This window comes from Chiloscyllium plagiosum, chromosome 9 (assembly GCF_004010195.1).
Source record: "Chiloscyllium plagiosum isolate BGI_BamShark_2017 chromosome 9, ASM401019v2, whole genome shotgun sequence".
In the NCBI taxonomy this organism is placed as follows: Eukaryota; Metazoa; Chordata; class Chondrichthyes; order Orectolobiformes; family Hemiscylliidae; genus Chiloscyllium; species Chiloscyllium plagiosum.
In genome coordinates this window covers 102,165,945-102,193,900 of record NC_057718.1, presented here as the reverse complement: position 1 = coordinate 102,193,900, position 27,956 = coordinate 102,165,945, and the positions used below count along the sequence as shown (strand labels likewise).

At 45.8% G+C, this 27,956-nt stretch overlaps 1 protein-coding gene across 3 annotated transcripts in view; it reads left to right on the top strand.

Annotated features, from left to right (window-relative positions):
* Positions 1-27,956, top strand: part of LOC122553107 — a 141,649-nt gene that overhangs the window by 9,774 nt on the left and 103,919 nt on the right. For all 3 annotated transcript variants that reach the window (XM_043696654.1, XM_043696653.1, XM_043696655.1), the window contains exons 4-5: positions 10,844-10,906; positions 20,456-20,553. In XM_043696654.1, coding sequence (XP_043552589.1) covers positions 10,844-10,906; positions 20,456-20,553 — 161 coding nt within the window. The remainder of the gene's footprint in view (positions 1-10,843; positions 10,907-20,455; positions 20,554-27,956) is intronic.

Below are 27,956 nucleotides of genomic sequence, written 5' to 3'. Positions count from 1 at the left end.
TCCCCACTCCGGCCACTGGTCACTGCTGTCCATGTCCCCACTCCGGCCGCTGGTCACTGCTGTCCCTGTCCCCGCTCCGGCCGCTGGTCACTGGTGTCCGTGTCCCCGCTCCGGCCACTGGTCACTGCTGTCCCTGTCCCTGTCCCCATTCCGGCCGCTGGTCACTGCTGTCCCTGTCCCCGCTCCGGCCGCTGGTCACTGCTGTCCCTGTCCCAGTCCCCACTCTGGCCACTGGTCACTGCTGTCCCTCTCCCCACTCCGGCCACTGGTCACTGCTGTCCCTGTCCCCACTCCGGCCGCTGGTCACTGCTGTCCCTGTCCCTTTCCCTGCTCCAGACGCTGGTCACTGCTGACCCTGCTCCCACTCCGGCCATTGGTCACTGCTGACCCTGTCCCCACTCCGGCTGCTGGTCACTGCTGACTCTGTCTCCCCTCTGGCCGCTGGTCACTGCTGTCCCTGTCCCCGCTCCGGCCACTGGTCACTTCTGTGCCTGCTCCCACTCCGGCCATTGGTCACTGCTTCCCTGCTCCCACTCTGGCCATTGGTCACTGCTGACCCTGTCCCCGCTCCGGCCACTGGTCACTGCTGCCCCTGTTCCCACTCCGGCCACTGGTCACTGCTTCCCTGCTCCCACTCCAGCCATTGGTCACTGCTTCCCTGCTCCCACTCCAGCCATTGGTCACTGCTGCCCCTGTCCCCACTCCAGCCACTGGTCACTGCTGACCCTGTCCCTGTCCCCACTCCGGCCGCTGGTCACTGCTGTCCCTGTCCTCCCTCCGGCCATTGGTCACTGCTGACCCTGTCCCCGCTCCGGCTGCTGGTCAATGATGTCCCTGTGCCCACTCCGACCACTGGTCACTGGTGTCCCCACTCTGGCCGCTTCCTTCCACTCCAACCACTGACCCTGTTCAGAGACAGGGGCCGGATGTCCGAGGCAGTGAAATGACCGAAACCCCTCGGAATACCCGGGGTCAGCCTGAAAGGAGATGACTGGAGTGTGTTTAGACCAGTCTCTCACTGTGTTTGGGGGTGGGGACCCTGACCCCTGTGGGGCATCATCAAGATCAAGAGAGGGAGGGGGAGGCTACCCCCAGCTAAGACCATTAGACATTGGAGCAGGAGTAGGCCATTCAGCCCATCAAGCATGTTCCCCCATTCAATGAGATCTTGGCTGATCTGATCACCCTCAACTCCACTTTCCTGCCTGGATCCCCATAGCCTTGTTTCCCCTTACTGAATAGAAGTCTGTCTCTCTCTCTCTCTCAGTCTTGAATATACCCAGCCTCTGCAGTAAAGAATTCCAGTCTCACTCCCCTCTGAGAGAAGAAATTCCTCCTCATTCCTGTCTTCGCTGGATGACTCCTTACTCTGAGATGATGCCCTGTGGTTTTGGACTCTCCCACCAGGGCAACCAATCTTTCTGTATCTACCCTGTCAACCTTCCTAAGAATATTGTATGTTTCAATAACATCGCCTCTCATTGTTCTATATTCCCAGTGGATACGGGGCCAATCTCCTCATCAGATAGTCCCTCCATCCCGGGATCAGCTGATTGAACCTTCTCCAGACTACCTCCAATGTCAGTCCACCTTTCCTCAGATAAAAGGCCCAAAAGTGTTCCCCCAGATCAAATCGGTGCCCACTCACGGTGCCTCGGATAGCGGCCCCACCCTCCACTTGGTACATCGAGGATCCCAGGGTGAACCCCCAGACGGGGACATGGAGTGGGGTGTGAGCGCGGAGGAGACACTTTGGGGCCACGTGGAGGGAGTGCTGCACTGTCAGCGCCGTCATTCCACCACTGCGGCCCCGCCTGCCCTCTCAGGAGGACCCCAGCACGTTCCTGACGCATCGTTCAGCTGAGAGCATCAATTTGAAATGAGGTGGGGTAAAGGCAAAACTGATGGACTGCCCCATGTGGTGGGGAATTACTGACAGCAGCTCTGATAAATGCAGCAGTATCCTTATTCCTTATCCATGTTGAAGTCCTCAGGGTAATCCTGGCTGGATCCCACAATCCCCAGTGGATCCCACAATCCCCAGTGGATCCCACAATCCCCAGTGGAGCCCAGCTCCATGGCAAAGCAATGTCCTGCTCAATGTCTCAGTCCAGCCAGGCTTTGCTGCTGTAACTGGTTTCAGCCACTGGGTGGAGACTGCACCTTCCTTGATCGATCAAAAGAACCGACAAACTACATCTAACTCATTCTTGGAAACACTCAATGCTCTTGCCTCAACGGCTTTCTGTGGCAGAGAATTCCACAGGCTCCCCGCTCTCTGGGTGAAGACATTTCTCAGATTTCTCATCTCAGTCCGAAGTGGCCGACCCCAGAGTGGGACCCCTGGTTCTAGACTCCCCAGTCATTGGGAATGTCCTTCCTGTAGACAGTTGACAAAACATTGTATTTCCATTACACTTCTTTACAATCTCAGGTTGTGTCTCACAAATGAAGTGTTCTTTCAAATGAACAAATGAACTCACTGCTGTGAGGCTGCCGATGCATGTGCACAGCAAGACCCCAAAGTCAACAACCTGATAGTGACCCACAGAATCCCTACAGTGTGGAAACAGGCCATTTAGCCCAACAAGTCAACACCAACACTCTGAAGATTAATCCACTCAGATCCATTCCCCCTATCTATGATTCTACACTTCCCCTGACTAATGCACCTAACCCACACACCCTTGAACACTACGGCCAATACACCTGACCTGCACATCTTTGGACTGTGGGAGGAAACCGGAGCACCCGGAGGAAACCCACGCATACACGGGGAGTATGTGCAAACTCCACACAGACAGTCACCCAAGGCTGGAATCGAACCTGGGTTCATGGTGCTATGAGGCAACAGTGCTAACCACTGAGTTACCGTGGCTCAATCAGCTTCACTCAAGATTTCAGCTAAGGAATCAAGATCAGTCAGGAGTCTGGCCAAATTCCCCTTCCACGCAGAGGCCACCTCGGGATATTTCCCCCTGCCCCCTCAGTTTAACGTCCCCTTAACAGAAGGACAGTATTTCTGACAGTGCAGCACTCTCTCAGTGTAGGTGCCGTGGTGTTGGGTCTCGGGAGTGGGATTGGAACCCTCTGAGTTTCATGTAAAGAGTCTTAAATCGACAGGAAAGCAGGACCTTCAGGATGAAATATATCGCAGGTCAAAGGGTCAGGTTGACTGTCCCAGAACAACAGGGGTGACCCACGGAGGGTAATATTTAGTCAGTGTGTTGTAATGTCTTGCCTAAATGGGCAGGGGTGAGGGAGCAGAATGGACAGGAACCTTCAAAAGACAGTAACAGAAATACTCAAAGGGGAAGCATTATGGAAGGCGATGGTGACTGGAAAGGGGAATGGAACAAGGGGCCAGCCCAGATTTAATGGGCTGAATGACACTGTATCGTAGCATTAGCTGTACAGAAGGTACGGAGAGGTTAGATTAGATTACTTGCACTGTGGAAACAGGCCCTTCGGCCCAACAAGTCCACACCGACCCGCCAAAGCACAACCCACCCAGACCTATTCCCCTACATTTACCCCTGCACCTAACACTACAGGCAATTTAGCATGACCAATCCACCTAAACTGCACATTTTTGGACTATGGGAGGAAACCGGAGCACCTGGTGGAAACCCACGCAGACACTGGGAGAATGTGCAAACTCCACACAGTCAGTCGCCTGAGGCAGGAATTGAACCCGGGTTGCTGGCGCTGTGAGGCAGCCGTGCTAACCACTGTGCCACCGTGCTGCCTGTTGTTTCACTTTTGTCCAGGGGGTAGTCCAGGACCATAGGGCATCAACTCAGAATAAGGGGTCACCCATTGACGACAGAGATGAGGGGGAATTTCTACTCTCAGAGGGGAGTGAATCTGTGTAATTCTCTACCACAGAGGGCTGTTAAGAATGTATCATTAAGTACATTCAAGTCTGAGACTGACAGATTTTTAACCAGGAAGAGACTCAGGGTCATGGGAAAGAGGCAAGAAAGTGGATTTGAGGATTATCAGACCAGCCAGGGTTCCATTGAATGGGCTGAATGTACAAGGCATGATTAGTAAGTTTGCAGATGACACTAAAATAGGAGGTCTTGTAGGCAGCAAGGAAGGTTCTCAGAAATCGCAGCAGGACCTTGATCAGCTGGGGAGTGAGCTGAGAAATGACAAATGGAGTTTGAAGTTAAAAATCACACAACACTGGGTTATAGTCCAACAGGTTTATTTGAAAGCACTAGCTTTCGGAGCGCTGCTCCTTCATCAGGTGGTTGTGGAGTATACGATTGTAGGACACAGAATTTATAGCAAATGTTTATAGTGTGATGTGACTGAAATTATATATTGAAAAAGACCTGGATTGTTTGTTAAGTCTCTCATCTTTTAGAATGACCATGTTGGTTTCAGTTTTTTCACATGTAAATCCCAGAACTTTCTTCAAGTTACATTCTCAAGTGAACTTTAACAAATGAAGGAGCAATGCTCCGAAAGCTAGTGCTTCCAATTAAACCTGTTGGACTATAACCTGGTGTGGTGTGATTTTTAACTTTGTACACCCCAGTCCAACACCGGCTCCTCCAAATCACAAATGGAGTTTAATATCGATAAGTGTAAGGTCTTGCATTTTGGAAAGTCAAATCAAGGCAGGAGTTTCATGGTGAAAGGCAGGGCCTTGGAGTGGAGGTGCTTGGTTTGTGATGATGCTGCTTCTTGAACAAGGTTATGGTGTCCTTGGTTTTAGTTTCAGAGAGGTTCTAAAAGACGTAGACTCTGAAAAGTCTAAGGTTTTAGGGCCAGTTTAATAATAGATAACAGATACTGCCTCAGGCTAAAGGCTTTCAAGTTAAAAAAAAAACAATGAAGGAGGAGCGGCCGGTTTTACCAGGTCAGCTTCTCTCTGGTTTAGTTTGGTATTAGATCAGTAGTGTTGAAAAAGCTGCTGGACCCAAAGAAACAGGTCTAGGCTGGTCCTCTGTCTTTCCGGCTTCTCTCCTCTAAGACCCTGGGTTTCATTTTACCTTTCATACCAATGGGTGTTTATGGGGATTAGTGCAAGTATTTGGAACAGCATCATTAAGTTCGGATGATCTGCTGGGTTTTCAGAGAGGTTAGGTTATTCTGTATTCTGCTCTCTCCTGTTTTTGTTTAATTCGGTAATCTTGCAAATAAACTCTGGTTTATTTAAACCTAAGTAGATTGACCAGCTGATTCTCTCCTGGAATATCCACTGTTCACCTGCTTAAAACAACGAGCAAGGTTAGGGCCAGGATTACCTTTTTGGAGTTTTGAGGGGTTCTGACCTGGTCCATAACTGAGTGCATCGGGTGAATGCACTCTGTCTTTTCCCCAGGGTTGGGGAATCGAGGAGTGGAGGGCATCAGTTTAAGGTTAGAGGGGAAAGAATAAAAGGGAACCAGAGGGGCAACTTTTTTACACAGAGGTTGGTACGCATATGGAACGAGCTGCCAATGGAAGTGGTTGAGGCGGGTACGTTTATAACGTTTAAAAGGCATTTGGGCAAATACATGGATAGGTAAAGGTTAGTAGGATATGGGCTGAAAATGTGTTGCTGGAAAAGCGCAGCAGGTCAGGCAGCATCCAGGGAACAGGAGAATTGACGTTTCGGGCATAAGCCCTTCTTCAGGAATGATAGGATATGATCCAAGTGCAGGGAAATGGGGTTAGCATGGAGAAACATTTTGGTCAGTATGGACCAGTTTGGGCTGAAGGGCCTCTGTCTCTGGGCTGTTGGACTCTACTGCTCCAATATCTTGTGGTGGGTTGACTCAGTGTCCGATGTCGGGGTAAGTCTGTTCCATAATTGACAAGGTCCATGGTCATTTCGCTGTGCATTCTGAGTTTTACCCCATTGGCTGTTCACTTTAGGGTTGTGGATGTGATAAGCTGCCGAAGAATGGCCAAGACTTGATTTATAAAAATACTATATAGGTTCTCCCAGTTTAGAAAGATTCCTGATTCTCTGAAGGCTGACCCACATTAAACCCTTACGCTCTGGGGTCGCCCATCAATTCTCTGCATTCCAAACCTTGCTTGATGTCTCTGAATAATGGAAGTCAGTGGGATATTACTGCAAATCTCAAGGGGAGGTCAGTTGACATGAAACATCGGATTTTTTTCTGGGTCAATTTCTCTCACCTGTGGCACTGAGTTTCTGCTGATTTCATGTTTCCACTTTGCCGTGTGACTGTCCTAGTTGCAACTGATCCTATCAGCACAACAACACACTGTATTTGCATATCACCTCGAGCGTGATAAAAGCAGAGCTTGTGGGAATCAAAGGCAATTTCACCCTGAGCCACATGTGGAGCTAACAGGGCAGGTGACTATCGCCTGGATCTAAGAGGTCAGTTTTAAAGAGCTTCTTTGAGGAGGACAGAGAGGCCGAGAGAGTTAGGGAAGAAACTCAGTGATCCATGTGATGTTGTCTCTGCTTATCTACTTTTCAAAACACTTCAACTGTTAAATCACCCTTTGGTGTCATTTTACTTTAAGGAGAACTCTGGCTTCTCCAATTTCTTCATGTAACCAAATTCCCTTAACTCTGGTACTGATCTGGTAAATCTCTGTACCCTCCAAACCCTTGACATTCTTTCTGAAGTATCAGAACAACGCTTTAGCTGAGACCAAAACTCTCTAATTTATACAGGATTGGCATAACTTGCTTGTTTTTGTGCTGTTCACCTCTGGTACTAGATTATACGGGATCCTTCCAATTTATCAGTAGCTCTGTTGACTTGTGCCACTTTTGTTTATGTGAACCTCCAGGTGTCTCAACTCAAGACACCAGTTGTTGCATTAGCCAATCATGACGAGGGCAGAATTTGGGGACATTATATTTGAATGTATTGCCTTATTAGGCAGTTGGAATATGCTCTAGTTCACCTTTCAGTAACCATGTATGAAATATGCAGTATACATTATCTTGGCTAATATGAAATTATTCCCTTTAATTAATATGAGAGATTCAGACCTAATCCATAAACAAGCATAAGTCATTACTGTCAGAAAAGCAGGAATGAATAAGGTCAAACGTTCAGTGGAAAAGTATTTTTTCAAATTTTAAATACATGATGGATGATTTAAGAAGATCAGTTCATTTGTAGCGATTGACAGACCTGATTGACTTGACAAAGAAATATTTCTCAACATAATTTACTAAAATACAGCTGTTAGCTTTTTATAAGAGTGTTGCAGATCTTAGCATGCCTGGGAAGTTCACGGTGGCTCAGTGGTTAGCACTGCTGCCTCACAGCGCTAGGGACATGGGTTCAATTCTAGCTTTGGGTGACTGGCTGTGTGGAGTTTGCACATTCTCCCTGTGTCTGCGTGGGTTTCCTCCCACAATCCAAAGATGTACAGGTTAGCTGAATTGACCATGCTAAATTGTCCATAGTGTTAGGTACATCAGTCATAGGGAAATGGGTCTGGGTGGGGTACTCTTCAGAGGTTCGGTGTGGACTTGTTGGGCCGAAAGGCCAGTTTCCACACTGTAGGGGATCTAATCTAATCTATCTTTGTACCATCTGCAAACTTAGCCAGAATGCCCTCAATTCCTTCATCTAGATCGTTAATATATAAAGTGAAAAGTTGTGATCCCAACACTGAGCCTTATGGAACACGGCTGCTATGCTGAGAAGGACCCTTTCATCCCCAATCTCTGCTTTCCGCCAAGCAGCCAAGCTTCTATCCATGCTAGCATATTGCCTCTAGCACCATGGGCCCTTATCTTACTCAGTACCCTCCTGTGCGGCACCTGGTCAAAGGCCTTCTTGAAGTCCAGATAGATAACACCCATTGGCTCTCTTTGATTTAATCAGCCTGTTACTTCTTCAAAGGTTTGTCAGGCATGACCTCCCCTTGATGTAACCATGCTGACTTTGCCCTATTTTATCATACATTTTCAAGTATTCAGAAATCTCATCCTTCACAATGGATTCCAGGATCTTACCCATGACCAAGTGTCAGCAAATCAGTCTGTAATTTTCCATCTTTCACCTTAATCCCTTTTTAAACAGATGTGTCACATTAGTGATTTTCCAGTCCTCTGGGACCCTCCCTAATTTTAGGGATCCTGAAAGATCACCACTAACACCTCCACTATCTCTTCAGTTATCTCCCTTTGAACTCTGGGGTGTAGTCCATCTGGTCCCAGTGATTTATCCACCTTCAGGCCATGCAGTTTTTCTAACACCTTCTCCTTGGTGATGGTCACCATACTCAGCTCTATCTCCCCACTCTCTTGAATTTTTGGGATATTATTCGTGTCTCCCACCATGAACACTGATGCAAAGTAATTATTCAGTTCCTCAGCCATTTCCTAGTTCCCCACTACTACCTCTCTCATGTCATTTTCCAGTGGCCCACTTTTGCCTCACTTTTGCTGTTTATATATCTAAAGAAACTCTTACAGTCTTCCTTTATATTACTGGTTAGCTCACCCTCATATTTAATCTTCTCCCTCCTTATTTCTATTTTTGTTGCCCATTGTTGGTCTTTGTCGCTTCCCAGTTGTCTAGTTTCCCACTGCCCTTAGCCACATTATGTGCTTTCCCTTTTGCTTTTATGTTGTCCCTGACTTCCCTCGTCAGCCACGGTTCCCTCATCCTCCCTGTACCATGCTTCTTTTCCCTCGGGATGCATCCTTACTATACCTCCTCAGTTACTCCCAGAAACTCCTGCCATTGCTGTTCCACTGTCTTTCCTGCTGAGCTCCTCTCCCATTCAGCTCCTCCCTCATGCCTCTGTAGTTGCCTTTAATAGGCTGTAATATCGTTATCTCTGATTCTATCTTCTCCCTCTCAACCTGCAGAGTAAATTCAATCATATTATGATCACTGCTTCCTAAGGGTTCCTTCACCTTAAACTCCCTTATCAAATCTGCCTCATTGCACAACACTAAATCCAGTATTGCCTGTTCCCTTCTGGGCTCCTCCACAACCTGTTCCAAAAAGCCATCTCATAGACATTCCACAAATTCTTTTTCTTGCAATCCAGTAACAACCTGATTTTCCCAGTCCGCCTGCATGTTGAAGTCCCCCATGATCACTGTAACTTTGCCTTTCCTACACATCTTTTCTATCTCCTGGTGTATCTTGCGCCCCAGCTCCTGACTAATGTTTGGAGACCTGTACATGACTCCAACAATTTTTTTTCACCTTTTGTGGTTCCTCAATTCTACCCACACAGATTCTACACCATCTGACCCTACTTTGTTTCTTAGTATTGACTTAACTTAATTTCTTACTAATAAGACAACCCCACCCCTCAGCCCACCTGCCTATCTTTTCAATAAGATGTACATCATTGAATATTCCACCCCCAATCCTGATCCCTGCAGCCACATCACACTGATGCCCACCACCTCATACCCAACAATTTCAATCTACACCACAAGCTCATTTACCATATTTCTTATATTTTGGGAGCAGGGTCATGAACAAATGCGAAGTTATACACATTTTGGTTGGAGGAATAGGAAAGGCAACTTATTTTCTAAATGGAGAGAAACTTCAGAGTGCTTCGGTGCAGAGGGATCTGGGTGTCCTTGGGCATGAATCTCAGAAAGCTAGTTAGTAGGTACAGCAGGTAATAAGGAAGGCAAATGGATTTTTGACATTTATTGCTAAAAGAATTGAGTATAAAAGTAGGAAAATGTACAAGGCATGAGTGAGACCGCATGTGGAGTATTGTGTCCAGTTTATGGTCCTTTCACATGAGGATGGATGTAATTGTATTGGAAGAAGATCAGAAAATATTCACTAAATTGATTCCAGAAGTGAAGGGTTTGTCTTATGAAGAGAAATTGATGAGTTTAGGATGATACTATCTGGAGTTTAACAGAATGAGAGGAAATCCAATTGAGGGATGTAAAACAGGATTGACAAAATAAAGAGAATGCTTCCTCATTTGGGACAATCTAGAATGAGAGGTTATGGTTTGAGGATAAGGGACTGCTGTACAGGACATTGGTTAGACCACTTTTGGAATATTGTGTGCAGTTCTGGTCTTCTTCCTATCGGAAGGTTGTTGTAAAACTTGAAAGGGTTCAGAAAAGATTTACAAGGATGTTGCCAGGATTGGAGGGTTTGAGCTATAGGGAGAGGCTGGATAGGTTGGGGCTGTTTTCCCTGGAGCGTCGGAGGCTGAGGGGTGACTTTATAGAGGTTTATAAAATCATGAGGGGCATGGATAGGGTAAATAGACAAGGTTTTTTTCCCCAGGGTAGGGGAGTCCAGAGCTAGAGGGCATAGGGTGAGAGGGGAAAGATATAAAAGGGACCTAAAGGGCAACTTTTTCATGCAGAGGATGGTGCGTGTATAGAATTAGCTGCCAGAGGGAGTGGTGGAGGCTGGTACAATTATGACATTTAAAAAGCATCTGGATAGGTGTTTGAATAGAAAGGGTTTACAGGGATATGGGCCAAATGCTGGCAGATGGGACTAGATTAGGTTAGGATATCTGGTCGGCGAGGACGAGTTGGAATGAAGTGTCTGTTTCAGTGTTGTACATCTCACTGACTCAATTTAAAACAGAGAGGAGGAGGAATTATTTCTCTCATAGGGTTGTGAATCTGTGGAATTCACTTCCCCAGAGTGCGATAGAAACTGGTGACATTGAGTAAATTTAAGGAGAGCATAGACAGATTTTTAATTGTAACGGGTGGAGAGCGGGCAGGAAAGTGGGGTTGTGGCCGAGATGAGATCAGCCATGATGGTATGGAATGGCAGAGCATGCTGAAGGGGCTGAATGACCTCTTCCTGCTCCTAAGTCTTATTTTCTAAATCACCTCATTGTTTCTGCATTTTGTTATGAAATTCTGTCCATTTTCTCCTAGAAAAGAATTGAGATGCTGCGAATTATGGACTGTCAGCCGGGCTTCAAGGGTGCACTGGTCAAGGTGAGCTTTCTGGTCATTGAGCGTGCTTGTAAAACACCTCTCCAGGGCAATGAGTAACGACAGAACTCAGGCCAGTTTGAATTTCCAGATTCGTCCTTGCAATGGGCACTGCCAAATGCACGATAGCATTTTGATTAAAAACAAACCTAGCTCGAATGTTCAGGGTAATTATCAACAAATAAATGATTATTGCTGCTGGGTGATTGTGGAAACGACACCTGAGGGGACTCGTTGTTGAGCGTATCTGAGCATCGAGATATCGCTGACTGTTCACAAGTTATAAACTCAGAAGCTGTCAGTGATTTGATCCCTTGAGTGTTTGTCTTGTTGCTGCGTTGTTTTGTGACTGCACTCTGCAAACATCCCTCTTCACTGCATCAACAACGTGACTGATGTTTGTAAGATACACTCAGGTACAGAAAATTCACCCAACCAAACAGGTCACATTAATTGCTCTTGTCAGGCCATCTCTGTAATTAGGCCACTTCTGTACTTTGGCTAATATTCACCTCACGTGTTGGAGGGGATCAATGTGACTTGAAGTGTTTAGCTGTGCTCAAACATGCTGAAAGTGCCAAATGTTTGCTGTCTATGTTTACACTTCTCGGAGTGAGCCATCCAGAGTCTGGCCAAAACAGGAACTGCTGGAAAAGCTCAGCAGGTCCAGGTCCAGCAGCATCCATGGAGAGAAATCAGAGTTAATGTTTTGAGTCCAGTGACCCTTCCTCAGAATCTAGCTTTACCCACCTTCTTCGCCTCTCTGGGATTCCTGCTCAGTCACCACATGGATTAGAGATCTACAGAGACATGTAGAAAGCAATCCATGTTTGAATAAAGTGTAAAGATGTAAAGCCACTCTCTCTACCACGACCACTTCCATCTAGAATGACAAGGGCAGCAGATACATGGGAACACCACCCCCTGCAACTTCCCCTCCGAGCCACTCACCAGCCTGATTTTGAAATATATCGCCATTTCTTCAGTGTCGCTGGGTCATAATTCTGGGACTCCCTGCCTAAGGGACATTGTGGGTCAACCCACAGCACATGGACTGCAGCAGTTCAAGAAGGCAGCTCACTCCCACCTTCTCAAGGAGCAACTAGGGACGGGCAATAAATGCTGGACCCAGCCAGCAACTCCCACAAAATGAATAAATGTTTGAGAGAGAGGACTGATGGTGAGTTTAACTAGAGGCTCACTACGTCTCAGGAGATGGGGTGAGATTGAGAAGGAGAGCCCTTCACGGTCACCTCAGCCAGTGTAGGAATGGAACCCAGGCTGTTGGTATCACTCTGCATTATAAACCAGCCATCCAGCCAACTGAGCTAACTGAGAGTGCGTTAGCAGTCCGAGACTGATACAGCACAGAGGGATCCAAAACAGAAAATGCAAGGGACCCTCAGCAGCTGGAGCAGCATCTGCAGAGAAAACGAAAGATAGAATCTCAGAATTGTTGCTGCATGAGAGGCCATTTGGTTCATCTTGTGCACCCGGTTTGTTTGATATCTCGCCTCTGCCGATTGGTTCTGCACTCTATCGCCAACGCACCAACAAGTCGCACCGATGCGAAGCTTGAATTTGACTAAGTGACAGGAGGGCCCATATAAAACTACCCTTCAAACACTAACAAGCACTGAAAAAGACCCTCTGAAAAATGACAGATCATTTACTCTGCATCTGTCTCCACAACACTGCTGAGTTTTGCCAACATTTTCTGTTTGAATTTTGGATTTCCAGCATCTGCAGTATTTCGCTAATATTACTGCATGGGACGCCATTCTGTCCATTAGTCCTGTGTCATTGAAAGAGCTCCTCACATCTCTGTACATTCCTACCATACCTTATCTTACCAGCTGAGATTCTCTAGCAAGGAGCTGCTCCAAACGTGAGGCTCTCATTGACATTGACTGCACTGGTTGCTGACTCCCATTACATCAAAGCTTACAGTAAAGAGTCAGCTGTGTGTCCTCTACTCACCTGCACGCCAAAGAGCTTCAGCTGCTGTCTCTGAGAATATTAGGGGCCTGCCTGTGTTTTTCTGCAGACGTTATTGACATTGCTCAGAAAGCCGAGGATATGTATGCCTCCCCTTTTACCTGTCGCTAGTCTTTGCAGCTTGCAAAAGGACGCTGCGGGGGTTTCAATGACAGTGTGGGGACGCTAGTGCTGGTTTGGAAATGGCTTTATCGGAGTCTCTTTCAAAATTACTCACGGGAAACCAACTGAAGGGAACCATGCATGTATCTATTGATTTTTTTTCCCCTTGTTAAATGCAAGAAATGGAAACAAAGTTATGCTCACCCAATCAATAGCGGCATCTTCACATCGATTGATGGGTCCACAAATGGAACTTGACAACATGGAAATAACAACAGCACTTCCACCTGCTTCATCAGTTCACCGATTGGTTAAATGGAAGCAGCGTTAAAAGCCTTTCCCTTCTGATTCACATCCAGACTCTCCCCTGGTTTTTAGCAGAGAGCTCAGTCTCTAGGGATTCTCTGGGTGTGACCTCAGGAATGCAATGTTGCCCTCTGAGGGGGCGCTAGGTATCTTGCAGAATGTGACTAGGTCTGAAAAGGCTAAATTAGGAGGATAGAATAATAGTATTTTAAAAAATAATTCACTCATGGGATGTGGGTGCCACTGGCTGGGCCCAGCATTTATTGCCCTGTCCCTAGTTGGCCTTTAAGATGGTGGGGGTGAGCTGCCATCTTGAACCATGTGCGGTTGGTAGACCCACAATGCCCTCAGGGAGAGAATTCCAGGATTTTGACCCAGCAACACTGAAGGAATGGCGATATATTTCCAAGTCAGGATGGTGAGTGGCTTGGAGGAGAACTTGCACGGGGTGGTGTTCCCTTGGATCTGCTGCCCTTATCCTTTCAGGTGGAAGTGGTTGTGGATTTTGGAAGGTGCCATCTGAGAATCTTTGGTGAATTACTGCAGTGAATTCTGTAGACGGTACATAATGGAATAGAATTATTGATACACTGTGGCACAGAAAGAGGCCATTCCATGCATCATGTTAGTGCTGGCCCTCCTGAAGAGCAATCCAAAGTACGCCCCTTTCCTACTGTCTCCCCACATCCTTGCACTTGCCCTTTTCAGAGTTTTAGGAAAATGTAGGAAAACCTACAGCCACAGAAGGAGGCCACTCTGCCCCCCCCCCATCATATCCATTAGAAACAAACCACCCACCAGCACAATCTCATTCTTGAGCCTTCCCTGCTGGATTTCAGATGGATATCCAGACACCTTTGTAAATGAGTTGAAGGTTTGTGTGGAGTTTGCACGTTCTCCCCCTGTCTGTGTGGGTTTCCTCTGGGTGCTCTGGTTTCCTCCCACAGTCCAAAGATGTGCAGGTTAGGTGAATTGGCCTTGGGAAATTGACTATAGTGTGCAGACTAGGTGGGTTAACCATGAGAAATGTGAGGTTATGGGATAGGGTGGAATGCTCTTCGGAGGGTCAGTGTGGACTCAATGGGCCGAATGGCCTGCTTCCACCTGTATTCTGTAAAAAACACTATCTTCATTGGGGTTTGACTAAATGCCAAAACTGAGCTGGTGTTTGTTTGGCCAGGATGAACAAACTGAAGCTGAGGCATGGATCAGCTACAAGATAATGGGATAGTAGAATGGGTGGGGCTGAATGGATGTCCCAGCTCTGTAGCATGGAGAGTTTGAGAGTTCCATTCTCGTTGGTGAGAAGTCCTGCTCCATGAAAAGATTCTGGATTCTAGATCACCCTACCACAAGAAATAATTTCTCTTGATTATCCCATCCCATTCTGATGATCCTAAACCCGTCAGTTTCATCAGTTATGGGTTTTTCAAGAGGTTTTCTCCTTGGTAGGATCTGAAGCTATTGTTACAATCTAAGCTGTCGCTAGGATTAACTTCTCATTTAAAGTTCTGAGTAAGAGCTCACAGCTGGAGCACTCTTTACAATTTTAGTCTCCTCAGTTGAAAGAGGATGGAATTGCTTCAGAAGCAGTTTGACAGAAGCTTCCTTCAATTCATTCCCATGATGAAGCCTTTACCTAAAGAGGAAAGACTGGACAGGCTGGGGATGTAGCCTCTGGAGTTGAGAAGAGCAAGAGATCTCCTTATTGATGCGTATAAGGTCCCGAGGAGTCTCGATAGGGTGGAAGCTGGGAGGATATTTCCCCTGTAGGGAAGATGAGAATGAGGGAACACGGTTTATAAGTAAGAAGTCCTCTTCATGACAGAGATGAAGATAATGTTTTTCTCCTAGAAGGCCATGAGTGTAGTGTATTTTCTTTCTCAGGAGACAGTGGAAGCTGGGTCATTTAATTTGTTTAAGGCTGAGCTTGGTACAGTTTTTGATCAACTAGAGAGACAAGGATTATGGGAGCATAGGCAATAAAAGTGGGATTGTGACAACAACCAGATCAATCAGGAGAAAACAGGCTGAAAGGGCTGAATGGCTTCCTCCTGTTCCTGAGCCCAGTATAATTGTATTCACTGTTAATCATAGGACAAGGCTGTTCATCAAATCAACTCTCCCTGAAGTCTACTGCCATGTGATCTCTGTTATCATTACTGATGTATTTACATATTAGAAAATTGACACTTAACTCTTTACCTCTGGGCCAACCTTTAATCTTCTATATTGAAGGCGATTGTAACATGAGCGATGTAAATTTGTCTTCCTGATCACATAGCCTGATGATGCTCATCCTTGATTTTTTAAAAAAAATAGACTTTAAAGAATTTCCGCAGTGTGGAAACAAGGTCATTTGGCCCATCAAATCCACACCAACCCTCTGAACAGCATCCCACCCAGACCATCTCCCAAGACTCCCCATGGCTAAAACACTCAACCTACACATCCCTGGACAGTTTAACATGGCCAATCCACCCTAACCTGCGCATCCTTGAACTCTGAGAGGAAACCAGAGCACCCAGAGGAAACCCACACAGACATGGGGAGAATGTACAAACTCCACACAGACAGTTGCCTGAGGCAGGAATCGAACCCAGGTCCCTGGTGCTGTGAAGCAACAGTGCTAATCACTGTGCCAGCCACATGCCAAGTTGGTTCTTGGAAAACAAAGTGGGTTCTCTGATCCTGCTGTCAATATCGGAAACCTGAAGAATTTTTTTCCCTTTATTTTTTATGTGACTTGTTGCTCATCCCCAGTTGCCTCTGTGTGTCGCAGGGGCCATTTCAGGGGCATTTAAGAGCAAACCCCATTGCTGTGGACCTAGAGTCCCATGTCGGTAAGTAAGATCAGGTAAGGAAGGCAGATTTCCTTCCTGAAAGGACATGAGTGAAGCAAATGATCTGTTTTAAAGATTTGACACAGGTTTAATGGCTACCGCCAGACTTTTAATTCCAGATTTATTCATTGAATTCAAGTTGTATCATGTGCCAAGATGGCATACAAACCTGTGCCCCCAGTGCATTAGCTATATTCAGCTGTATCATCACTGGATTGCTAGTGCCAGTGCTGTCACCTCCTGCTAAATTTAGCCTTAACCCTAATGTTCCTGTCTTCTTATTTACCATTCAGGAAGCTAGAGCACAGAGTGATTGTAGTCTTCTTGGCTGGGTCTGTGTTCAAGGAAGCTAGTAACCAATTTTGCGGTGAATATCCTTTTCTGGGACTCTTCCTGGTGAATATTAGTTTAAAATAATTATACATCCTTTACCTCTCTTCCTACAATCATAGAATAATCAATTGCAAAAGATCAATAAGTGCCCTTTCACCCATCCTGTCTCTTTGTTAAATTTGTTGAATATTCCACACACCCCCACCCTTCCCCCACACTCCAGCCCGTGTTCCTGCTGCAAGTGTTTATCCCTTTTGAAAGTTATTCTTGATTCTGCTTCAGTGTCCCAACTCGCTGTACTAGATAAAACAAAATTATCCTCCCCTCCTCTCTGGTTACGATTTGGAGATGCCGGTGTTGGGCTGGGGTGTACAAAGTTAAAAATCACACAACACCAGGTTATAGTCCAACAGGTTTAATTGGAAGCACTAGCTTTCGGAGTGATGCTCCTTTATTAGTTGGTTGTCACAATTAAACCTGTTGGACTATAACCTGGTATTGTATGATTTTTAACTTTGTCCTCTCTGGTTAATTGCCAATTACTGTGAAAGTTTGGCCAGGGGATCAGTAATGTATAAAATGATCTTATTCTAATACCTGAGATCTTACAGCTGCCATGGGTTTATCAGGGAAGGAAAATGGACAGAAAATGGCTGCAGCAATCAGCCAGCAATAAATTGAGGCAAGTTTAGGAAACATATGTGAAATTGTTTTTCCTCAGAGTGAGTAGGTAATAAAATTCCTCTTTCTTACACTCAAGAAAACCTTGCAATTGGCTTCTTAATTTTGATCGAGTGACTGTTTTAACTGAAGTGCATTAGAATTATGTGTTGCAAAGAATTAATGATTTTTGTAGTGACTGACTGAGGGGATTTTAAAAGAGGGGAGTGGATACATCAGGTTGTGTCACGACACAGCTAACTCTTATGCAAGTGTTGTTCATGTGATTTATTGCTTAACTCCCTGCTAATCTGCATGGACGTGTGCAGCCTAATGTGTCACTTCCCTGACCAGGCAGGATCCAGGCCATAAGAAATAGGAACTGGAGTAGGCCATTCGGCCCCTTGAGCCTGATTCTCCATTCAGGACATTCCTCAGAACCTCCCAACATCAGAATTCTGGCTGTAAGCCCAGCTTCCTCAATGCAGTCGAGTCCTGCTTGTTATTTATAGACTCGTTGGAAGAAAAATCGATGGCTCAGTGGTCATAACAGCTGTCATGCACTACAAGCAGAGAATTATGAGTTACGCATCTAAATTAAAAAGTAATTTCAGCACCTGAGCAAAGGGCAGAGTTATATGTCAGATTTTTGTTGCATGCAAATTATTTCTGTATCTGTTAGAAACTGGCTCAGTTTTTGTCAGTCTTCTTGGTGCACACTGCACTGCAGACACCTGTGAAAAGGTGTGCCTAACAGGGTTGTCTAATAATCAGCTGTCCTACACAATCTCACTGTCTGTCTGAAATATTACGATAGCTACATCCCCTTCACTGTCCTTTACAGTTTTCGTGCACTGTACTGTCTTTTGAGTCATTATTGGTTTATCACATGTGCTCCTGGATGTAGTAGAGCCTTCATAGAATGATGTAGCAGCTTGAGGCCATTCAGCCCATAGTGCCTATGATGGATCATTGAAAGACCTACCTTACTAGCCCCAACCTTTTGCTCACTGCTCTGTTGGTTTCTCCCCTTGAAGGATTTATGAAGGATTTTGAGAGTTGTTATTGGGTCAGCTTCCATCACTATTTCAGGCAGCACCTTCCGGATTATCACATTTAAAATGAATTATCCTTATTTCACCTCTGGTTCTACTGCCAATTCTCTTCAACTTCAGTCCCTCTGGTTACTGACACTCCTGCCACTGGGTGCACATCCACCTTGTTTGCCATGTGAAAACACACCAGGGTTTTGGACACCAAGTTACCTCTCCCTTATTTACCTTGGAGAACAATATCTCCAAGGCCCCATGGAACTGAAGTCCCTTGTCTGTGGGACTGTTGTGCTCAGCCTCCTCCACACTCTCCATCTACGGTCTCGACAAAGTTCCTGAAGTCTGAATGGCATGGTGCCTCAGTTGAAGTCAAGGCATTGGGAGGGTGGACAGAGATGCATTGGGAGGGTGGACAGAGATGCATTGGGAGAGCGGACAGAGAGGCATTGGGAGGGTGGACAGAGATGCATTGGGAGGGTGGACAGAGAGGCATTGGGAGGGTGGACAGAGATGCATTGGGAGGGTGGACAGAGAGGCATTGGGAAGGTGGACAGAGGGTTAACACCCACCCTCAAGGTTCTTCCAAGAGTGATTGTCAATGGGATCCATCTTTGGTCCTACTGAGAGGTTTTAGCATCTTATCGGAGGCTCAGAGATTAGCGCTGCTGCCTCATGGCACTAGGGTCCCAGGTTTGATTCCAACCTCGGGTGACTGTCTGTGTTGAGTTTGCACATTCTTTCCTTGTCAGCATGGGGTTCCTCCTGATGGTCCCACAGTTTCCTCCCACAGTTCAAAGATGTGCAGGTTAGTTGCATTGGCTGTGCTAAATTGCCCCATAGTGTCCAGGGATGTGCAGGCTAGGTGGATTACTCATGGGAATAGGGTAAGGGAGAGGGTCAGTGTGGACACAGTGGGCCAAATGGCCTGCTTCCACACTGTAGGGATTCTGTGAAAATGTAGTGCCTAAATTTGGGAAATACAAGTGTGATAGAGGCCTAACCAGCAATTTATAAAGGAGAAGCTAACCAGCTTTTATATGAAGTTATTGGTGCTACATTCTATTCAGCTAAAGAGTAATGTTAAGTCTGGCTTGAGGTTCCACATAAGACTATTAAGTAACTCAGATATTAGTGGGCGGCACGGTGGCACAGTGGTTAGCACTGCTACCTCACAGCGCCAGAGACCCGGAATTTGGCCATGCTAAATTGCCCGTAGTGTTAGGTAAGGGGTAAATGTAGGGGTATGGGTGGGTTACGCTTCGGCAGGTCGGTGTGGACTTGTTGAGTCAAAGGGCCTGTTTCCACACTGTAATGTAATCTAATCTAATCTAATGTATCCAGCTATAAAATACTATCTAATAAACTTACTCTGTTTATTAGGACTGCACTTCTCTTTTGCCTAAGACCTAAGTGCAGGCTTCCTTTCCCATTTGGTTTCAGTAACTTAGACAAATAAGAATGAGGAAGATTGGTGTCAGTGAATCTACCCAAGACATCTCAGATGGTTCAGGACCACAACAGATGCATCTTCTGACTGGAATTCATTCAAAGACCGGTCAAAACCCATGGCTGTGTGATTCAGAGAGGGTTGGATTTAGGAAACATTGTATGTTATTGTTGAATAATGTAACGGGGACAGGGAGAGTGGAATTTGAACTTTCGAAAGTCCTGGGAATAAAAGGATGTCCAGTGCGGTTAGAGATTGTGTGTGTGTGTGTTCAGTGAGGTGCTCCCTCCCTGTGATTGATAGCTTTTAATTATCCTTGGCTGGAAAAAGTAAAATAAAGTCTGTGGCTGTCGAGTGCATGATAATTCAGTGATAAACATTATCACTGCATGATAAACATTAAACTTATTTTTAATGTTTACTTCTGATCCTTCAACTTGTCCCTTATTCTTTTGTCAAAGTAGTATGTCCCAATTGTTTCTTGAAAATGATATTGAAAAGTGTAGGCAGTGCAATTGTTTGCTGACTGTGAGAATCCTTTGATGTGATTGGCTGTTTTGCTCACTGACATTACTGCTGCTCGATGTCTGGAGATTCATGAGGCACCGGATTCAAATGGCATCCATAAAGGAGATGCTGAGGTCATAGTGAGTTCTAGATTGTTCCGGGACAATTATTTTAAGGTTAACTCCAAGTTCTGTCACTTTGATATTAACCATGTAATCTGGGTCTTAGAGATGGTCTCCAGGCCAAAGGATCTGTCTAACTTGGTATGCTCAACCATGAGAACTCCTGCTCTCTCTTGTTACAGCCAAAGGTGAAGATTGTCTGCCCGGAGATGAAACCACATCCTCACACTCACGATAAATCTCCTCCTCTAACTGCTGAGGAGCTGAGAAATCTAACAAGGTATGATTATAACTCTTTAAATGTGACATGACAGTGGTTCAGCTAATGTGGATTCAAAAGGTGTTCTTCTGTGCTATAAATTTCTGTCTCTCGAGATACTTCCTGCTTTTTGATTGAAAAAGCCTTTACTTGTTCCAACGTATGAGACAAACATCATTTCTAGGGGTTTTCTGCTGCTCTCTGTCATTGGTTAGACCATTTTTGGAATACTGCATTCAATTCTGGTCTCCTTGCTGTAGGAAAGATGTGGTGAAACTTGAAAGGGTTCAGAAAGGATTTACAAGGATGTTGCCGGGGTTGGAGGGTTTGAGCTACAGGGAGAGGCTGAATAGGCTGGGGCTGCTTTCACAGGACTGTCAGAGGCTGAGGGGTGACCTTACAGAAATTTTTCAAGTCATGAGGGGCATGGATAGGGTGAAGGTCAAGGTCCTTTCCCCAGGGTGGGGGTGTCAAAATCCAGACGGCATAGATTTAAGGTGAGAAGGGAAAGATTTAAAAGGGACCTGAGGGACAATGTTTTCACACAGAGGGTGGTGGTGTGTTTGGAATGAGCTGCCAGACGAAGTGGTGGAGGCTGGTACAATTGCAACATTTAAAAGGCATCTGGATGGGTATATGAACAGGAAGGGTTTGGAGGGATATGGGTCGGGTGCTGGCAAATGGGACTAGATTAGGTTGGGATATCTGGTCGGCATGGAGGATTGGACCGAAGGGTCTGTTTCCAAGCTGTACATTGTGTGATTCTATTTGGGGACATTTAGTTTATGAACCTGAAAACAGAGTTGAGAAGCTAAATCTCTAGGTTTGTGAAAAATGTGAGTGAGACCTGATTTTGTTTTACCAACGATGGTAGGGCAATGCAAGGGCTCGCTCAGTACCAAAGAATCTTCCAAATAAAATCTTGTCACAAAGCACCTACAGCAATTGGATCTTAAAGGCTTTGGGAGGAAGGATCTCTCACACTTCGACCAGCTTGGTGGTGGCCCGTACCATCGTGATAAAGAATAGACAAACATGCATAGAGGAGGAGAACAACTCATTTCCAAACCATTTAATGTGTTCCGGGGCAAAATACTGCACATAAAATCCTAATGGGACTAGACAGGCTAGATGCAGGAAGAATGTTTCCGATGTTAGGGAAGTCTAAGTATAATGGGTAAGTCATCAGGACTGAGATGATGAGAAATTTCTTCACTCAGAGTTGTAAACCTGTGGAATTCTCTCCCACAGAAAGATTTTGGGGCCAGTTTGTTAGTAATGTTCAAGAGGGCGTGGGACGTAGCCTTTTTGGCTAAAGGGATTAAGGGATATGGAGAGAAAGTGAAAATGGGAATACTGAGATTGCCTGATCAGCCATGATCATATTGAATGGTGGTGCAGGCTTAAAGATTGATCGATTGATTGATTTGATTTGTGGTCATGTGTACCTAAATACAGTGAAAGCTTTGTTTGAAGGCAGCACAGGCAGATCATAGTAAGCAAAGACATAGAGATCATAAGGTGAAAATGAACTTGGACAGAGTAAGGCATCTCGGTTACATTGCAGAGGACATGTGCTTGTCAACGTTGACAAGTTCAGCATTATTTGAAGTTAATGAGTCCATTCATCAGGGAAGAAGCTAGTGTGTGTGTTCAAGCTTTTGTACTGTCTTCCTGGTGGAAGAGGTTGCAGGAGAGCACTACCGGTGTGCAATGGGTCTTTGATAATATTGGCTGCCTTTCCATTTATGGCCAAATTGATTACTCCTCCACCTATTTTCTATATTTATCGATCTCCGAATCATAAAGCACTTTCTAGATTGATGTCCTTGAAACTGTCTTGGCAGTAAAATCAAAGAATTTTGTTTGATAGTTCAACTGTGCAGGATAACATCATTAAAACTTAACCTGTTTGTGTAAAAGTATCATTTTAAGAGAGGTATTCAGGCATTTGTTCTGTCAAAGTGAATTAATCAACACGTTCTGCCATGCTTGCAATGAAACAGTGGGGTGATTTGAAACTGTCACATAAATCACACATAAGTTAATATATACAAGATTAGAACTCGCTCACAACTTTGGTACTTAGTTCAATAAAGGTTATCTGCCAAGCTCACCACTTGCTGCTGTGTGCCCTGTATATCTGGCGGGGTGCTCTATACTGACAGACTAGTGAGTGCATGCTAAATGGTTCCCCATGTAGTGTTAACAGGCTTCATTGTGTCAAAGCCAAGAAATTGAAACAACAGAGTACTTAAAATCAACTTGCCAACTTAAACATAGTTCTAATGAGACACAAAAGCAATATTGGATTTCTTGCACCCACCAGAACTGGGACACAAGGAAGCCAGAGTGAGAAAGGGAACACCAATTTATACAGGATGTGAAGAGGGTGCTGGGGAGTTAGGTCGAAATGGAATAGAGATGCAGCAGGAACTGTTAACTGTCAATCTCAGTTCACAGATCAAACTCAGATCAGACAGGTAGACTCTGATTGGTGGGCTCATTGCTATGTGGAATGCAAGAGGAATCAGTGGTCTCCATTCCCCTTTCCTCATTGAAAAGGTTCACAGAATGGTCAGGTTTATTTTTGCCTAAAAAGGATTGCAGTGTCCTGTGTTCTTTTTATTGATGGGATAGATGGAATATTGTACTTTACTGTGTGTTTTTAAATCTTTAAAATTGTGTTATATATAAATAGTTTGGTTTATTCTATCCTATCTTTATTTCTTTTTTGTAATAAGCTTATGTTGCATTATTAAATCCAAATCTGCAGCATTGTGTGTTTGTGTTTCCATGAAAGTCCACCCTATTGTAAAAAAAATCCATCAAAACCAGATTTCATCTGAGATTTGACTTGTCCAGTAATCACGTCAGCTGATCAGACTCCTCTCCTAACAACATTACATTAACACCAGCAGATTCCCTTCTGTATTAGGTTTGACTTAACTGTGACTTAATTCCCAGTCTTGAGAATCTGATAGCCTCTTTCTTGAGTATTCACACAAACGAGCTTAGACTTTCTCAGATTCAAACCTTGTCAGATTTCAACTAAACCTCGGGGTTCTAAGCAAACACTTCTGGTCTGGAACTTCCAAATTAAATTAACTCACCTGAGGAAGGATTTACAGTTTGATTATCAAACCACTTGGCCTCAATTCAAACACACTTTCCTTGGCTCCTGGAGTGGGACAAGAACTGAGAGTTTCTGAATCAGAGACGGGGAAGCATCCCACTGCATCACAGGAAAATCATGAGCGGTATGGTTAGGGCTGAATAGTCAAGGTCTCTTTTCTCCATGGTAGAGGAGTCAAAAACTAGAGGGCATAGGTTCAGAGTGAGAGGGGAAGGATTTAAAAGGAACCTAAGAGGCACATTTTTTACACAGAGAGTGGTGTGCGTATGAAATGAGCTGCCAGAGGAAGTGTTGGAGGCTGTTACAATTACAGCATTTGGATGGGGACATGAATAGGAAGGGTTTAGACGGATATGGGCCAAGTGCTGGCAAATAGGCATAGATTAATTTAGGATATCTGGTCAGCATGGACGAGTTGGACCAAAGGGTCTATTTCTGTGTTGTACATCTCTGTGACTCTATGACCTCTTAGTAGCTGGCCTGCGGTACATGTAATGACTACAATGAAATGTCTCCTGTATGTACTGAGTTTAATTTATGATATAAACACAATGTAGACGAGTAATATGAAATTAAAATAGGGATTGGGTCATATCTGGTCGAAGTATTCCTTGAAGTCAACACTTTTCTGACTTGATTCCTCATAACAGATTGATTGGTCACTGTGAACATTTTCTGTTCAATGAGATGAATTATTTGCAAATTTCCCATCACTGACCTTTAGCGAATATTGAATAGGGGTGTGACGATCTTTTTTATTTCAAAAATATACTTTATTCATAAAATTATTTGGATCTCTTTAAAATTGGTCATGCCATTCTTGTGCACACGTTACATTGCTTCACATACAGACATCGAAATTTAATTTTCCTATATACAAGTCTGTACATTTATTATCCAGCTCTTCTGCTGAGGCGTCAGCAGAGCCCAAATGACTGGGTGGGCCCCCTATTCTTCTTCGGCAGGCAGATGTTACACGGTGGTCTTTCCCCATCGTGTCTTGGCAGCAGCTGACCCAAGCTTCAGCGTGTCCCTCAACACGTAGTCCTGGACCTTGGAATGTGCCAGTCTGCAACACTCAGTCGGAGTCAACTCCTTGAGCTGGAAGATCAGCAGGTTTCGGAGCGCCCAAAGAGCGTCCTTCACCGAGTTGATGATCCTCCAGGCACAGTTGATGTTCGTCTCAGTGTGCGCCCCAGGGAACAGACCGTAGAGCACGGAGTCCTGCGTCACGGCACTGCTCGGGACGAACCTTGACAAACACCACTGCATTCCTCTCCAGACTTCCTCTGCGTAGGCACATTCCAGAAGGAGGTGTGTGACAGTCTCGTCCCTCTCCCGCAGCCGCTTCGAGGGCAGCGGCGGTGCGGCTGAGTCCGGGCGTGCATAAAGGATCTCACAGGCAGAGCCCTTCTCACCACCAGCCAAGCCATGACTTGTTGCTTGTTGGAAAGTTCTGGCGATGAGGCATTCTGCCAAATGGCTTTGACAGTCTGCTCAGGGAACCGCTCGATAGGATCCGCCCTCTCCTTTTCCCGAAGGGTCTCAAGGACACTACGTGCTGACCACTTCCTGATGGACTTGTGGTCAAAGGTGTTTTTCTTCATAAACTTCTCCACGAAGGACAGGTGATACGGAACGGTCCCACTACTCGGAGTGTTCCGCAGCAGCGAGGCCAGGCCCATCCTTCGCAACACCGGAACAGGTGACACTCAGTATGTAGTGACACTTGGTGTTTGCGTACCGGGGATCCATGCACAGCTTGATGCAGCCACACACAAAGGTGGCCATCAGGGTGAGGGTGGCATTGGGTGTATTTTTTCCCCCGTTCCCCAGAGCTTTATACATCGAATCCCTTTGGACCCGGTCCATCTTTGATCTCCATATAAATTGGAAGGAGTCCCAGGTGACTGCAGCGGCACAGGTTCTGGGAATAGGCCAGACCTGTGCCACGTATAACAACAATGACAGTGCCTCACACCTGATGACCAGGTTTTAACCCGCGATGGAGAGCGACCGTAGTTTCCATCTGCCCAGTTTCTGCCTCACTTTGCTGATACGGTCCTCCCAAGACTTGGCACACGCTCCAGCCCCCCCGAACCAAATACCCAGCACCTTCAGGTGGTCTGTCCTGACGGTGAAGGGGATCGAGGACTGGTCGGCCCAGTTCCCAAAGAGCATGGCCTCGCTCTTGCCTCGGTTTACCTTGGCTCCCTTGGCCCGTTCGAACTGGTCACATATGCACATGAGTCTGTGCACGGACAGCGAATCCAAACAGAAAACGGCGACGTCATCCATGTACAGGGAGGCCTTAACCTGCAGGCCCCCGCTGCCAGGAATAGTCACCCCTCTCAGGCTCGCATCCTTCCTGATGGACTCGGCAAATGGCTCTATGCAGCACACAAACAAGGCAGGAGAGAGAGGGCAGCCCTGCCTGACTCCAGATCTGACTGGGAAGCTATCTGATTCCCACCCATTGATTGAGACTGCACTGACAATGTTGGTGTAGAACAGTCTGATCCAATTGCAGATTCCCTCCCCAAAGCCCATTTTGGAGAGGATATCTTTCATATATGTGCGTGATATCCTGTCAAAGGCTTTCACCTGGTCCAGGCTGATGAGGCAGGTGTCCAACCCTCTGTCCTGCACGTAGGCGATCGTATCCCTAAGAAGTGCGAGACTGTCAGCGATCTTCCTGCCCGGCAACAGCACAGGTTTGGTCAGGGTGAATCACCGACCCTAGAGCAGACCTGACCCGGTTGGCGATAACCTTTGACAGAATTTTGTAATCCGCATTCAACAGTGAGATTCGTCTCCAATTTTTGAGTGCCTCCCTCTCCCCCTTCCGCTTGTAGACTAGGGTGATGATGCCTTTCCTCATGGATTCACTCATGGTACCTGCCCGAAGCATACTGACATACACCTCCAGCAGGTCCTGGCCAATCAAGTCCCACAGAGCGGAATAGAGCTCGACTGGTAAGCCGTCGCTTCCGGGAGTTTTATTCTTTTCGAAGGACTCGAGGGCCTTGGTCAGCTCATCCAGAGATAGCGGTTGGTCCAGCCTCTCCCGTGTTCTGTCGTCCTAAGACCTCCGTGATAGAGGACAGGAACGACTGGGAGGCCGCGCTGTCGGTCGGCTTCGCGTCATACACACTGGCATAGAAGGATTTACTGATCCTCATGACGTCAGCCTGAGATGACATTATCGAGCCATCTTCTTCCTTCAGGCTGCTGAGCACGGAGCTCTCTTTGTGGAGCTTCTGGAAGAAGAAACGTGAACACGTCTCGTCCTGCTCCACCGAGCGGACCCTGGACCGGAAGATTATCTTGGAGGCCTCCGAGGCAAAGAGCGAGGCTTGCTGGCTCTTCACCTCCTTGAGGTCCTCCGTGACATCGACCCCCATCGTCTGCAGCGGAGTGTGTGAAGATGTTTTTAGGAGATGTCAGGATTATAAAAACTATGAATAAATAATTCATTAGCACTTCAGTACTGATTGTCCCAGCGTTGATGTGTGTTCACCTCACAGTTGTAGTCATTCCTCATCCATTCAAAACCAAACTGTTTTGTGGATCTTACCAGTTATTTCCTTTGCACTGTGAGGAAATCTATATATTTGGTTCTGTCTGAGCAGCCTCGGTTCACTGGGGCTCAGTAAACATGGAGCAAGTGGTTTACATGTTCCCCCACTAACCTTGAGTCTGTGCTTCAGTCTATAAATTATGTGACATGCGTCAGCTGTGGTTGGGAAAGTCAAAACCACTTTTCTCTTTTATGTTCTCAGTTTCCACACTAATGGTTGGTGCGACTATTGTGAATTGATTTTTAGTGTGAAGAGAAGGAAGGTGACTGATATTTAGGGAAACTTTAATTCTGCTGTATCGTCCAGTGTTGTTTGCGGCTTGTCTGTGTGTGGATTGACTGTGTGTTGCAAAGTGCCATGAAGCAGCTTTAACAGTGAAGTGTTAGACGGGACTAACAAATAACAAGATTTTAAAACATGTTGGTCATAGCGAGGGGGATCAGCGTTCAGTAACTGTCCAAGCTTTCTGTGCAGTGTAAGCATGTTGAAGCTAAACCTTATCGTTAGTCACTCCTCACAAGCTGGGATTTGAAATGATATTTAAGTCAAGACAGCATCGGCAATCAATGCTTTGGCTTAACACAATGAATATCAATTGTTATGGAAAAAAGTCCTGGACAAATCTTTTACCCATCATACACCCAGGACTTCCATCAGGCTATGCTAGGTTGGGCATTCTCACTCTCTCTCTCTCACACACACACACA